The sequence below is a fragment of the Neodothiora populina genome (assembly GCF_041146345.1).
Source record: "Neodothiora populina strain CPC 39397 chromosome Unknown canker_contig_5, whole genome shotgun sequence".
NCBI lineage: Eukaryota > Fungi > Ascomycota > Dothideomycetes > Dothideales > Dothioraceae > Neodothiora > Neodothiora populina.
The window spans coordinates 1,770,661-1,783,856 of NW_027191405.1; the positions used below are offsets into that span (position 1 = coordinate 1,770,661).

The 13,196-nt window shown below is 51.8% G+C and overlaps 4 protein-coding genes across 5 annotated transcripts; 2 read left to right on the forward strand and 2 right to left on the reverse strand.

Annotated features, from left to right (window-relative positions):
• Nucleotides 1-349: 349 nt before the first annotated feature.
• Nucleotides 350-1,825, forward strand: AAFC00_005592 (uncharacterized protein; the record flags this gene model as incomplete). Of its 2 annotated transcripts, none has more annotated exons than XM_069345400.1 (1): nt 350-1,825. In XM_069345400.1, one exon carries the CDS (start codon nt 350-352, stop codon nt 1,823-1,825), a length of 1,476 nt encoding a protein of 491 aa, XP_069203226.1. The 2 variants fall into 2 exon arrangements, with proteins under 2 accessions (XP_069203226.1, XP_069203227.1); XM_069345399.1 differs by having other exon boundaries at nt 755-1,825.
• A 4,762-nt stretch (nt 1,826-6,587) lies between these two features.
• On the reverse strand, nt 6,588-7,612 carry AAFC00_005593 (uncharacterized protein; the record flags this gene model as incomplete). The annotated part of the gene is made up of 4 exons (XM_069345401.1): nt 6,588-6,626; nt 6,685-6,707; nt 6,791-7,395; nt 7,485-7,612. The coding sequence occupies 4 exons, from the start codon at nt 7,610-7,612 to the stop codon at nt 6,588-6,590; spliced, it is 795 nt and encodes a 264-aa protein (XP_069203228.1).
• Nucleotides 7,613-8,393: 781 nt separating this feature from the next.
• On the reverse strand, nt 8,394-9,681 carry AAFC00_005594 (uncharacterized protein; the record flags this gene model as incomplete). The annotated part of the gene is made up of 4 exons (XM_069345404.1): nt 8,394-8,970; nt 9,034-9,512; nt 9,575-9,614; nt 9,668-9,681. The coding sequence occupies 4 exons, from the start codon at nt 9,679-9,681 to the stop codon at nt 8,394-8,396; spliced, it is 1,110 nt and encodes a 369-aa protein (XP_069203229.1).
• A 2,038-nt stretch (nt 9,682-11,719) lies between these two features.
• Nucleotides 11,720-13,117, forward strand: AAFC00_005595 (uncharacterized protein; the record flags this gene model as incomplete). Its single annotated transcript, XM_069345405.1, has 1 exon — nt 11,720-13,117. One exon carries the CDS (start codon nt 11,720-11,722, stop codon nt 13,115-13,117), a length of 1,398 nt encoding a protein of 465 aa, XP_069203230.1.
• Between the last annotated feature and the right edge of the window lie 79 nt (nt 13,118-13,196).

A 13,196-nucleotide genomic window follows, 5' to 3' on the forward strand; every position in this document is an offset into this window, starting at 1 on the left:
CTGCCGTCCCTGGCGGCTCTGTCGCGCCATAAAGCTACCCTACGCCCTCGTTCCCATGCATGGCTCTTTGCTTCTTCTATACTACGATTACCCCGTCGAAGACAAACACCGCTACGACGAAGCAAGCAAGCAAGCAAGCAGTCCGACTCACATCAAGTGCCTCTGTCCACCTACTGTTCATAGTACAAAGTGACTTGGATTCCAATACAATAGACAGCTCGAGTACTCTCTGTGTTTGTCTCTTTTCCATCATCTTCAACACTATCCTCCGCTGGGTGCTTTTGTACAAGGCACCGAGGCCGAGATTTGGGATCGGTGGTTTTATTTCCGTGAACCGCACTTGCACATAATGGACGGTAAAAACAGCATCGGACGGAAGGTATCTTTGCTCAACGACGAAGCTGCTGGCGCTGGCCATTATTTCTCTCCGTCTTTCTATCGTCAACAACAGGCGAAAGCACAAGCACAGAACCAAAGCCAAGCGCAATCGCATTCGCAATCGCAGCAGCTTCATCATCATCAGCAGCAGCAGCATAACGCTCAACATCCGCGTTCTCCCAGCTGTGCCTCAGCTTCGTCGACGCCGAGCCTTTCCCCACACACGCCGCAACTGGTTAGAAGCGAGTCGACCAGCTCCCGCGGGCTGCCACCTTCGCCTCTTACACCTCACTTTCCTCCCTTTGACATTTTCCATCACAACCCTGCGCATCACCCGCTCCATCTCAGTCGTCACTCCTCGTACACCAGCACCAAGATGGACGACCAGACTGTGCATTCCATGTATCCGCCTGTTCCGGAGTCATCCGCAATTATGCCTTATTCCATGCCCTCCAGCGCGTCTTCGGCCGCCAACACGACGATAACGACGACGAATCAGCCCGCCCTCTACCGCACCTCCAACTCGCCCGTCTCCGAGTCATCACGTCTTGCGACGAACAACAACGCGTCCACTGTCGCGTCCAAGCCTGCTCCCAAGAAAAACCAGTACCCGTGTCCGCTCGCCAAAGCCTTCAACTGCAGCGACTTTTTCACCACCTCCGGCCACGCCGCACGTCATGCCAAGAAACACACGGGCAAGAAGGATGCCTTCTGTCCAGAGTGCAACAAGGCCTTCACCCGCAAGGACAACATGGAGCAGCACCGTCGCACCCACCAGAACGTGCGCGGTCCTGCCAAGTCGGTCACCGACAACAGCCACAACAAAGTCAAGAAGCCCGCCAAGTCGTCGTCGCGCAAGGTTGACAAGCCGTTACCGCCGTCGCTCGAGGCTGCCGCTCTGGCTCAAGTCAAGGAGCAACAACAACAACAGCAGCAGCAGCAGCAGCAGCAGCAACAACAACAACAACAACAACAACAACAACAACAACAACAACAACAACAACAGTCACAAGACAGGGAACTTCATCAGCAACAACAGCAGCAGCAACGCCAGCAACAACAGCAACAACAACAACAGCAGCAGCAACAGCAGCACCAGTCACAACAACAACAATCCCAACAACATCAACAACAACAACAACAGCAACATCACCAACACAACATGATGCAACAGCCCATGATGCCGCAAGGGCCTTACTTCATCAACCCTGACCCCGTCCAGGCACTGCCCCAGCCTGTGACCACCGACTTTCCTTCGCGCCCTTCGCTATACCGCTCTGGCTTCACCAACACTCTTGACTTCATCCCGCCCACTGCTCCCATGATGCCAGACCAACAGGACCTCCAGGCCTACAATTACCCTTCGCCTGGTCTCTCGAACGGTCTCGACACTCTGGCTCTTGCTGCAAGCGATCACCGACGCATGTCCCACGAAGACTCGTCATGAGAGATTGCCTAGCCTCGGTCATGTCTTGAAGACATCTACCCATCGTCGCCTGCTGCCTCAAGTGTGACGCATCTCCAATGCGACACTGGCGCGACTCGCGCTCCCTCACAGGGGCCTTTTACGTCCACCTGTGCTCAACTCTGCTTCCGCTTAATTGCCTCTTTTTGTACCACTGGCTGGATTGACTCTTGCTTCATGCACATATACCCAATTTTATTTCTGCGGATCAACGATGACGCAGGTGGACCACCTTCTCGCGCTGTTCGTCGATATCTCTCATCACGCTCGTTGAACAGAGCGGATGATGTAATGTGTGGCGACAGTCTGCGGCACTGTCCACTATATACCACGTCGCCCATCGCATTGATCTTGACGTAGGCCCAAGTAGCCTGCACAGCATAGATCAGGGACGAACGGAATCGGAAGGGCGGGAAACCCGCTCGGCGACGAGCAAAACGCAAATAACGATCGGAAAACTAAGCGAAGGGATTGTTGCTTGACTGCCTCCCTTTTTCTTTTTCTTTTTTTGTTATTATATACAACTTTCTGTATGATAGCCACAGCAATAACATGGTTAACGCACGCATTTTGCACACACTTTTTTCTTTTCCACACTTGCCTGTCTTGTGAAGATGTTTAGCATGACCACTTTCTCGTGTATTCTCCATACCTGACCCTTTGCTACGGTCCTCGAGAAGAGGGCTTATTCGTCCGTAAGCAATTACGAGAAAGCCAGGTAAGGGTAGGTACGTTCACCACACGGTTTCATTATTTCGTCATAAAACACATCTCACTCAGCGCCAGCACAAATGATCAACGACGACGACCACGACAACGACAAACCTGGACCCGGTGATCATGTCCCTGCCTTCCTCGGCCAGCTCGGATGATATTCGTACTTTCCAGCTTTACCCTGAAAATATATACAAATAAAACCAGTCGTTTTTATTCCCGTGTTTCAATTCCCAGTTCTCGGCCAACTCCCCCCCCCCCAACTCCATTGCGGGAAAGGAAGAGAATAAATGAACCGAAAAGAAGCGTTCTGGCGATTTCCCCGTCGCTGCTTGCGTCTTCCTTTTCAGATTGACGGGGACTCGCTGGGGAGGTGTCAATGCGCTGCTAGCTAGCAGGGTGAGGCGGACGCGTCCGCTGGACGTAATGCAGAGCAGAGCAGAGCAGCGCAACGCAGACATAATGCGTACCTTAACTACGTGAGGCATCGTAATACACTCGACGGGTCTGACATACCGATATCGGGATATAGAGCACCTTCCTTGGAGTAAGAGGTTCCCCACTTGGTGTATTTGTTTGCGTTTATATACAGCGGAAATGATTCACTATGGAAAAATATCACTTGCAGACAGTATATGGAAAACAGTCGCCATGGACAGCGTGGAAGCTCGTGGAATGAGTCGTATGTCATACAAGCCATAATTGTCGGTACGATCCCCAAATAATCATGGACTTCACCAAGTGGAACTGCAATTCATTTATTTAGATCAGGTTAATAGTGTATCCAAGGAACACAGGAGCTTTTTCTCCGAGGACGCGACCTGGGCTGGGTCTTGCTATCTGGAGTTCTGACTTTCTGTCCCCCTTCTGAGTTGGTTCTTATGGAAGACATGTCCTGGGTAAGGTAAGGTATGCACATACGAGAAGCATTATGAGAGAAGCGGGAATAGTAGCCGGAACAGGAACGGAGGAATTGTCTATGCTGTCATCTGCCTCTTGCTGTCTACAGTGCCTTGCTGAACATATCGCACCATACACATTGCCCTCCCTCTCTCTCTCTGTCTGCCTGTCCAAAGCACCACAGCATGCAGTGCCTGAACATGTACAGTTAATCATAACATCATACCTGGAGTCACTCTAACCAACTCCGTACAGAACAAAGCTGATGCATGCTGAATCAGCCTCTGCACGACTTCCCGAGCATTAAGCTTCATCTTCTTCGTGTCACTAACGCGCGCATACAGAGTTTCGTCGCATTTCAAATCATCACAGATTGAACATGTTGTTGTTCCTACTGTCATCATCATCATCATCATCATCATAATTCTCCATCATCTCGTTTACATCAATAGTCTATATTTTGTGCACTTGTATATATCGGATGTAACATGCACGGCGCATAAACGGATCAAGGACCTTCAATCAAGAGGGTGCAGTAGTACAACGATCCAAACAGGGTCTTTTGTGTGTGTCGTCTTTGTACCCAGCGATTCGTTTTACCTTCGCGTGGAGAGGAGCGAGAGACGGAAAGAAACCATATCCTGACGGCGGACGCTAGTTGGAAACCGGGATCACCGTCCGCTGGATCGTCATCCTGTGAGATTACGTCGTGGGCACGATGAGAAAAGGTGGGTTCCAGGTAAAAGAGAGGTAATAATGGGCGGCGGCGCGGTGCCATTTTTTTTTTTGGCTAGAGGACGATCGTTTTTTCTTCGAGAGAGGGACAGGGAGATAGGCACTCTTGCGGATGGACTTCCGTGTTTGCAGCTTTAGCGTCCCCGCAGATGCTGTGCTGGGTCCGACGATTCGAATCAGTGTGATGTGATATGCAGGGAGGGGTTCCACCCGGGGGGCCAGGCTTTCCTCATCGATGCTACACACTACTTTACTGTACGAGTATCGTCGGGTTATGACATGTCGAAACAGGAATGGCGTCGTCGCTCGCTTGGCCACACTCTCTACGTAAGAGTAGGGTAGGATAATCTAATTGATTGACGCCTCTCGCTCGCCGCTGGTGTTGTCATAATCGTCGGTATGCGTGCGTATCCCATGTCATCGCAATCAAATCTGCAGGGACCCGGTCTGGGTGCACAGAACGCAAGTAAATGATTGTGCCAGGGCATGCAGACAGCCGTGCATCGCTTAAACATCACTCTACAGACACATGCTTCTCCTGACCCTGTGGTGGTGAACCACAGCTGCAATCGGAGTAAAAGAAGCGAGAGGAGACAAACCCGCGAGCCCGATGCCAGGTTGGAGCTTGCATCGGCGCTATCGATCCCGATGCTACTTAACTGTACGATGAGGAACGAAAAAAAGTCTTGTCGACGATTTTTTTTGCGCGATCCTCGAGCAGCTTGTGCTGTAGTACAGAGCTCGAGGCCTCCTCCAATTTTGGCTGAATACGGAGTGCAAACAACGTTTGACGAGCCTCTCTATCTTTTCTTCTTGACTCTCCTTGACTCTCCCCCCAAGACAAAACATGTACCATTAATGAGGGGAAAATCAATATTGAGTGATCAGTCGGGCGAACAGGGGATCGAAAGAGGCAGGTCGCAGCGGCCGCAGCACTACCTGCACCCAGGTTCAGTCCGATTCCCCGATCCCGCGATCTCCCAAACCGGTAGAAGCCCTTCCTGACGACCAATCAAAAGCGCGCGGAGTTGGATTCTGACTTTCTTTGCCCTGCTTAAGGTACCTCATGCAGCTACCTCACTGGCGGCGGCCAAGCAGGCGAGAGAACAGGATTCACTCAAGTCTCGATAGCGGCTCTGTGACTTGAAGGTAATGTACTCGTACTTGTTGTACAGGGAAGTCTAAAATAGAGTCTCCCTCTCCACTATTTTCCCCTTTCGTTTGGTGCGCGATCTGCACTGGCAGTTCTTTGCGGTAGTAACACCACCACCACCATCATCACCGCGGAGACATTCTTTTCGAACCACCATAGTGATCCTGCTAGCGGGCATGCCCACTGATGTATTATGTACTGTACATACATCATGCAGGGTGGTGGCAGCATGGACCCTGCCTGTGAAACAACCCTCAACTCTACATGCAGTCCCGGTCAGCAAAGTGCCAAGGGTCAAGGTACAGTGCAGTGCAGTAATCTGTGATGGCTCCATGGGCTTGCGCGATTGTTGCGCCTTGCGCCTTGCGCCACGCATGCTTACAGCCAAAGCAAAGAGTCCAGGCTTTTGGTGTCCGCAGACGGTATCAGGCGAGGAGAGAAGTGTCAGCAACGGCGTGTGCATACATGTCTGGTGATGATTGATCCATTATTGCATCGATGCGTCGAATGAACTCTATGAGTGTTATGGAAACAGAACGTACCCCTTCCTGTTCCCGGGTCACGCGGCACATGATACTATAACAAAGAGTCCGGAGCGAATGATTATAACTTTCCTGTTCGTGGACGTCGAGTCATTAGTGGCGGGTTCGATTGCGCGAGAACTGCTGCCGGTTATACGGACTATAAAAAACATAAAATATATGCAACGGTCGTTCGCGGTTAGCATTGCCCTTTGGTCGCTCCCACATAGATATAGCCTTTTCTGTCAACCTTGTATTCACGTTTGCTCTCGTTCATCGGTCATGGTGGGACGTGGAACTGCCCCACCTGAGCTGAAGGCCCGGAGAGAGAGGACTGCCCGGCTTTAGTGTAATCATCCTTCATGCGGACCAAGACATCTTGTCTCTTGCATTATCGTGATTGGGATAGGCAAGTCACTTTGTATGGTGATCCACTTCTGGCAGACGACTTGCTCGTTCCGCGCGAGCAGCGTGATCCACAGTCCATCTATTGGCTCAGCACCACAGCGAAGACGGACCGCAGATGCTGATACGCGAGAAAGTGATCGTTAGACCATTACCGTATGCCGGCAGGATCTGTGGCGGGATATACAAAGTGGATGAGTCGTCATGGAAATCATAAAAGCATCAATATACAACAGGTCGAGCACACGGCTTACTATCAGGAACGAGAGGATTCTGAATACGATAGTCCCACAAGCTGTTCCACTCTGTAAGCCTATCAAGGCAGCCCTCGACCGGAGTTAATGGCTTTGGCGACCTGTGGAGATTGTTAGCATCCGTGTGGGTTCAGCATTATTACACTTTGATTGTCCCACCTCGCTTGTGTTGGGTCGATTCTCTGATCGTGTCTTGTCAGCTTTGGTGTATGTACGACGGAGAAACAACATATCGAGATCTCATGTCTCTGGGATCGGCCCTCACCTGCATATCTCTCGTAACTGTCCAGGTACAGCTCGTCTGTACTCGTTGTGGCAGCAACGGCGGGGTGTTTCTCTATTGACTCGACCCACTTGGCCCATCTGCTGCCCTCGGTAGGCTCTGGCCAGCCACGATAGGGCTTCAAGACCTTGGCCAAACGTATGACCCATGGTGCCATCTGAACGTCGACGAATGACATTCCTTCGCCCAAGAAAAAAGGCCCTGATTTGTCACTCGCGTCTACGAGTTTCGAGATCTGTGTCTTGAGCTCTTCTCCTTCTTCGACCTGAGACTTTTGATCCTGAGCCTGGAGGTAACGGTAGAAATTGGGAATGATGTGTCGATTTATGTGGTCTGACCACAGACGTGAATGTGCTCTCACTTTTGGGTCATTTGGGAGCAAAGCAGTTCCGGCGTGCAAGTCTTCCAGATACTCCATCAGAACAGTACTCTCATAGCATCCCCAGTCGCCATGGCGTAGAGCCGGCACAAGACCTCGAGGGTTCACGACGAGTAAAGACTTTGGCTTCGCATAAGGGTCGACCTCGATGTACTGGTATGGCAAGCCTTTCAGCTCGAGAGAGATCCATACGCGTTGCACGAAGGGGCTTGAACAACATGTAAAGTCAGTAAGTCCAATCTCGCATGTCGGTATTGTGCAGATGGCCCAAGACTGGTCAGCATGGACCAAACATACCAGAAACAACTACCGAACAGCTTGAGGTCATTCTCTTGTGCGTGGGCTTCGACAGTCTTCAGTGCATCACCTGTTGCCTTCTTGTGATAGGACTTTTTGTTAGGGTCGCCGTTCTGGTTGGCGTCCATGGCGTTGATAATGCAAGAAGAAAAATGGCTATCGTGAATGAAGTGGTCAAGGTGTATTCACGTATGCAAGTCCAGTATTTCTGGTATGATCCGGCGGTGCGCCGTGAGTTTGAATGCGGTGGGTTCAGTCGAGAGCAGATGTTTACGAATTCACCGTTTCGCGGTCTGGTTGATGCTCCAGGAGGAGAGCAGGCAGTTGAGTTGATGATTCGTGTGTTTTGAAATGCCATACATCATAGTATGATGGTATCCTCGATGACGAAACAGGGTCAAGCAAGAGAAGCGATGCCCCGCAATCGGAATCACCTCATAGTACTTGCCGCAATGCAGTACGAGCTATTAAGTAAGATGCTGTGTGCTACTTGATACAGCGAGAAAAATTGATCGAAGGGAAAGGTGGAATTATCTTCATTCATCAAGGACAAACAAGGTCAATGCATCTACAGCAGAGATGGAGGAGCAGACAATTGCGTCTCGCTCATCAGAACTTCATCGACTGCTGGTAATGTAGCACTCCAGCTTTCTCCTCTCCGAACTTTTGAACAAACGTGTATCTCTCATCGTGTCCCGCCTGGCAAACAGGAGCGGGTGTCAGAGAAAAGCATCTGACACAAAATTCAAGCATCAAATCATTGCAGTGGCCCCATTTTTATATTTCTCCGCCCTTCAACGCCGGATCCATTGATGCCGTAAAGTTTCTGTCTCCCGTCGCCTGGTGCTCAACAATGGAAAGGCGGACATGTCTCTATGGAAAAGCGAACGCCGCATCCCATGCTGTAACTCACTCGTCTCCGGGCAAAAGGTTGGACCTGACGGCAAACATCTTGCTGCTCACGCTCGCGGTGAAGCCGTCAACCTGTCTGGAGTATTGCTCGACCTGTCTGCTGTTCAGCAGAGTCTCGAGTCTGTTTGGCTCCTGAGGAAGCTTGAAGAGCTTCTGCCATTCGTCCTCGGGGAGAAGGGGCTGCTTGGTGGCTGTGCGCTGGGCGTTCTCGGCCTTGCGCTTCTGCTGCCACTGAGTGATCTTGGCCTGCTCGCGCTGGAGCGAACGCTGGTAGTACTGGTAGTTGTTGAGCTCGGTGTGGTGGTTCTCAATGCTGTCGAGCAGAAGATCGCAAGTCTTTTCCAGGAAGGGATCGATGGAGAGATCCAGAGAGTCGAAGTTTGGCACGAGGGGCACGGAGTTCAGCTGAGGATCGACGTTGAGCGCTGCCAGACTGGGAGGGAAGCTCAGTTGTGCCTTTTTCGGGGGTGCGGTAGGCAGCTGGTGGAGGAATGAGGTGAGGAGGTGTGAGTTGTGGACGCGAACGGGAAGCTCGGTGAAGATGTCCTGGTGACGGAGACCGCTCTTTTGCAGACTGAAAACGGGGCTGTGTCAGCAAGAGACAGCAATAACCAAGTATGGAGCATTATATCATTACCTCTCGGTGGTGAACTTGCTCTCCTTGTAAGCGGCGATGAACTGAGGCGAGAGTCTGTAGGCTCTGAGGCTCAGGCTGCCTTGCGAACTGCGGCTGACATCGTGGACGAGAGTGACTGTGCGCTCGTTCAACTCCTTCTGGTAGAAGTACTGGTTCTCGATGGTGTTCATGTTGATGAAGTTGCCCATGTTTGTGCTCAGGTACCAGCCGACGTTCTGCGCATCGACGTTGACTTCCCGTAGGAACTTGACCATCTCGTTCTGGTATGCGTGGTTGGCCTTGGATCGGGGAGCGGCGGCAGCGAGGTTCTGGTTGTCATGGTTGTTGTAGTTGTTGTCGCCTGAAGAGGTGTCGGCGGCGTGTGGGAAAGGGAAAGAGTTGGTGATTTGGAGTTGGCCGTTGATGTCCATGCCCACCAGGGCTCCGGTAGCGACAGTAGGGAAAGTCTGCGAGCTGTGCTTGATGATGCGCATCACCACCTGTTGGGATCGTGTCAGAATATCGGGTTTGGCTGTTCGCTGGGGGATGCGCGGCTGCATACCAGAGCGTCGACCTGGACCTCGCGCAGAGGCGTTTCCTTGCTACGGACATGTCAGCAGGCGTATCTTTCCGAGGGCTTTCGACAGAGACGTACATAGCATCGGCCATGATGTGGTTTGGATGTCGTGGGTGAAAAATGGCTGTGATGAAGGCTGTAACGTCGTCAATCCGCTCTTCTCACTCTTCTCTCGCCCATAACCAGAATTTCTGCTGGAGGCCAAATCCAGAAGTGCGCTTAGAGCATTCGAGCCCTGAGATTCCGTGACGCCGGAGTTACCCCATACGGCAGATGATGGCTCTCAATCCCCTGCAAAACCCTTCCAGACTCCCTCATCCAGCAATTTCTCCCTTTTACTGTACAGTACCTCAAATCATCAACGTCCAGAAAGGCTCGCCCCATATTGATCCCCTCTTGATTCTGATTGTTCTACTGTATTTCTCACCATGACACGGGCTCAAGCGCGGTACTGTATTCACAAGACTCGATCTAAACACTCTATTTGATTCCTAAATCCTGCCTCTAGTATGGTACTGCACTGTCACAACACGTGAGTATGAGTCTGTCATGAAGAAGCGTGCACTATACGCGAGTGATGTTCACAGGATGCAGAGTACCGGAAGCTGCCTGTACTGGCCAATGAACCACTGTGACTCGGGGTGGGGTGCATAGTCGTCCTGCGCAGTAAATGTAAGGTACTTATCCATTCTGTGACTGTACGGAGCCTACAACGGGAGACTCGGTGGGACCATTATCTTTGAGGCAGGACAGGACAAGCATCCACAAGACTCGAAAACGCATGGACCAGATCCACTCTTTGATCACTAACTCCGTGTGTGCACATTGCTCGTCTCGCTGCCCGTCCGTTCAGCGTGCATCGTAATTCGACAGGGGACCTCCCTTTTTCTCTTGTCGTTTCATGACTGTTCGTGTTGCAGCCGTGTATTGCGTGAGAGACAATCCACATTTCGTGTACGCACTGCACATGCAGGTCCTTGTCGTCGCTCCCTAGGCAGAGAGCGAATACGGACAGATAGTCGTATAATACTACTGTATACCTTTTCTTTTTTTGGCCGACAGAATTCACAATCTCTGGAGTTGGGTCTCTGCGCCACAGAACCCCGCACCGCCACGGCCACACTTGCCGCGTATCGCCCTGTGCATGAGCTGTCGAGAGTGTCTCGGGGTGTCAGAGTCCCTTGTAAGTGCCCTGTAAGTGCCTTGTACAGGTACTTGTCCAGTGCCGCAGCAGTAAAGTGAGGTGGTAAGTCAAGGTACAAGTACTTGTAGGATGATGCTGTCGGACTTGATTGTACACGCGGTTTCCGCATTTTTACATCAATTTCACCTTACCGTACCTTGCTGCCTCGCCTTAGTCGTGCTGAAACACACTCGACACACTCTCAAAATTACGATACAGTTAATCCCATCATTCCATTATACCGCTATCGGGAAGAACATCAACGTCTTCACCACAGCACCAACGTCGAATCTTCCAGGGGTTCACAATCAAGGGCGAGATCCACTCTAGCGTTCCAGCCACAGCGGACTGCCGCAGGTACTGTACATTCGACCAATTCGACCCTCCTCTCGTGTCACCACCACCCAACCGCACCCTCGAGACGACTTGACTCCAGTGGGCCGCAGTACTCGAGTGAAGCTTGTCTGTGTTCTCTCAATAACACACTTTCAATTTCCTCGTTGTCGTCCTGTCGAGTGGTATACACTCCTAATCCACCATCTCTTATCGCTCTGGCCGAGTCTGCAACGCATCTAATCCACTTTCACCGTGGAACCTACCCCCGTTGAGATAGACATCTCCTCTCAACTCCACTCCTCCATACACAACCAGTTTGCAACCCAGCCATCTGCTAGTCACAATCGCCTGATCCGACGTTCACCTGTTGATCCGTCAAACATTAATCGTCGTCTTCGCACCTCTTGTCTCACCATCACCACCACCCCCCTACGCACTCTTGACTCTTGCTGTGCTGCAATCAGCCCTCCACACTCCACCGTTTCAATTCCCCACCTTGCATGATGCGTGCCTTTGTTTGAATTGAATCCCTTGTCGCTGCTTGTATACATCTGGCTGCCGTCATCGTCACCGTCTTCGTCGTCGTCATTTCCCCTTTGCGGTAATCGGCGATGGCATTACACCGTGGTATTCAATCCGCCATATTCTACTACCTGTCATGCGCACCTTGTACCGGTTACTCATATCGGAAGAAGAGACGGAAAGAGGCAATCCGCGACCGCGCACAGAAACACCAATTGGAGATGGAGGAACCTGGACTCTACCGTCACCCGAGCCCATTTGCAACGAACCCCAATTGGCAGACCGAGATAGATCTTGGTCCCAGTCCGCTTCCACCTCGTGGGAAGAAGACTTCACAGAAGAAGGGTCGCGTCAACACCGGAAATGAGAGCAACGTCACCAGCAGTACTAGTCTACCCCTGGCCAAGGGCGCGAGCAATGACAGTAACTACACACTACGGAAACACCAGAGGGAAGACGAGGAGCTATGGCGTACGAGTACATCTCGAACGAGTCCCTTGGGCGCTTCCGTCATGGACATTGGCCGCCCTCCCACCGCAAGGACCACGAGGACCGACAAGACCAGTACGAGCTACTACTCTGTGCAAAATGCCCCCATAAACGATTTACATCCCGCTATTGTTACTCGCATTGACAACAGAGAAGACGCAATGTGGATGCTGCAGCCTCCGCCGAGCGCTCGAGTCATGAGTGGGAGAGAGAAGCCCGTCACGCGCGTGGCCAGATCGAACAGCGGCTCCAGCAAAGTCAGCAGCAGGCGTCCGGATTCATCACCACTATCACGACAGATCTCTCACCGCATCATTGACGAGAAACTCAGAAGCCGCGAACTGTTACCAGCCATGGACATCGATGGCGAGCGTACACCTCGACCGGTCGACTCCGCTCTAAGTCCGGATACACCCACTACAGAGAGGCTGTCATCAGACAGCACCATAACTTCACGGCGGAAGCGACGTCCGCCTCCTATCAGCGTGTCCGAGGACACTCAGAACTCTAACCGATCCTGTACCGACCGTCACAAGACGCATTCACATTCAGCCGAAGCTCTTGACACGAATGGCCAATCAGATCCTCACTATTCCGAAGACCCGGCCGTCCGCAACACTCGGCATTTGACCGCCTCGTCCAAGCCATCAAGAGACAACGCACGTCAACGCCGTACTGTCGCAGTCAAGCCCGACGAGACCGCACGCTCCACCACTCGACCGACACTCGGCTCGAAAGACAGACAAGACAGCTCTCTCAATGTTCTACAAGAACTGGTTCCAGCATCCATGTTCAACATGCGCAACTCGACCAAGTCACCAAGCTTTGAAGCCAAGATAGAATTGCCCTCTCCAAACAGTGACGAGACAGAGCTCCTGGGCAGCGGAAAGGCGGCCTTTGAGAATTGGTTCGAGAGCCGAGATATCGCTCTGTTCCCCGAGTGGGTCAGCGAAAGGACCAAGAGAGACGTGTCAGCGAGGTGGAGTGTCGACTTCTAGCTCGGTCTCTCGCCACACCATTCTGTATCCTTGACTTATTTATTGGCATAGACACATTTCGACATTGTACGGCGTTGGT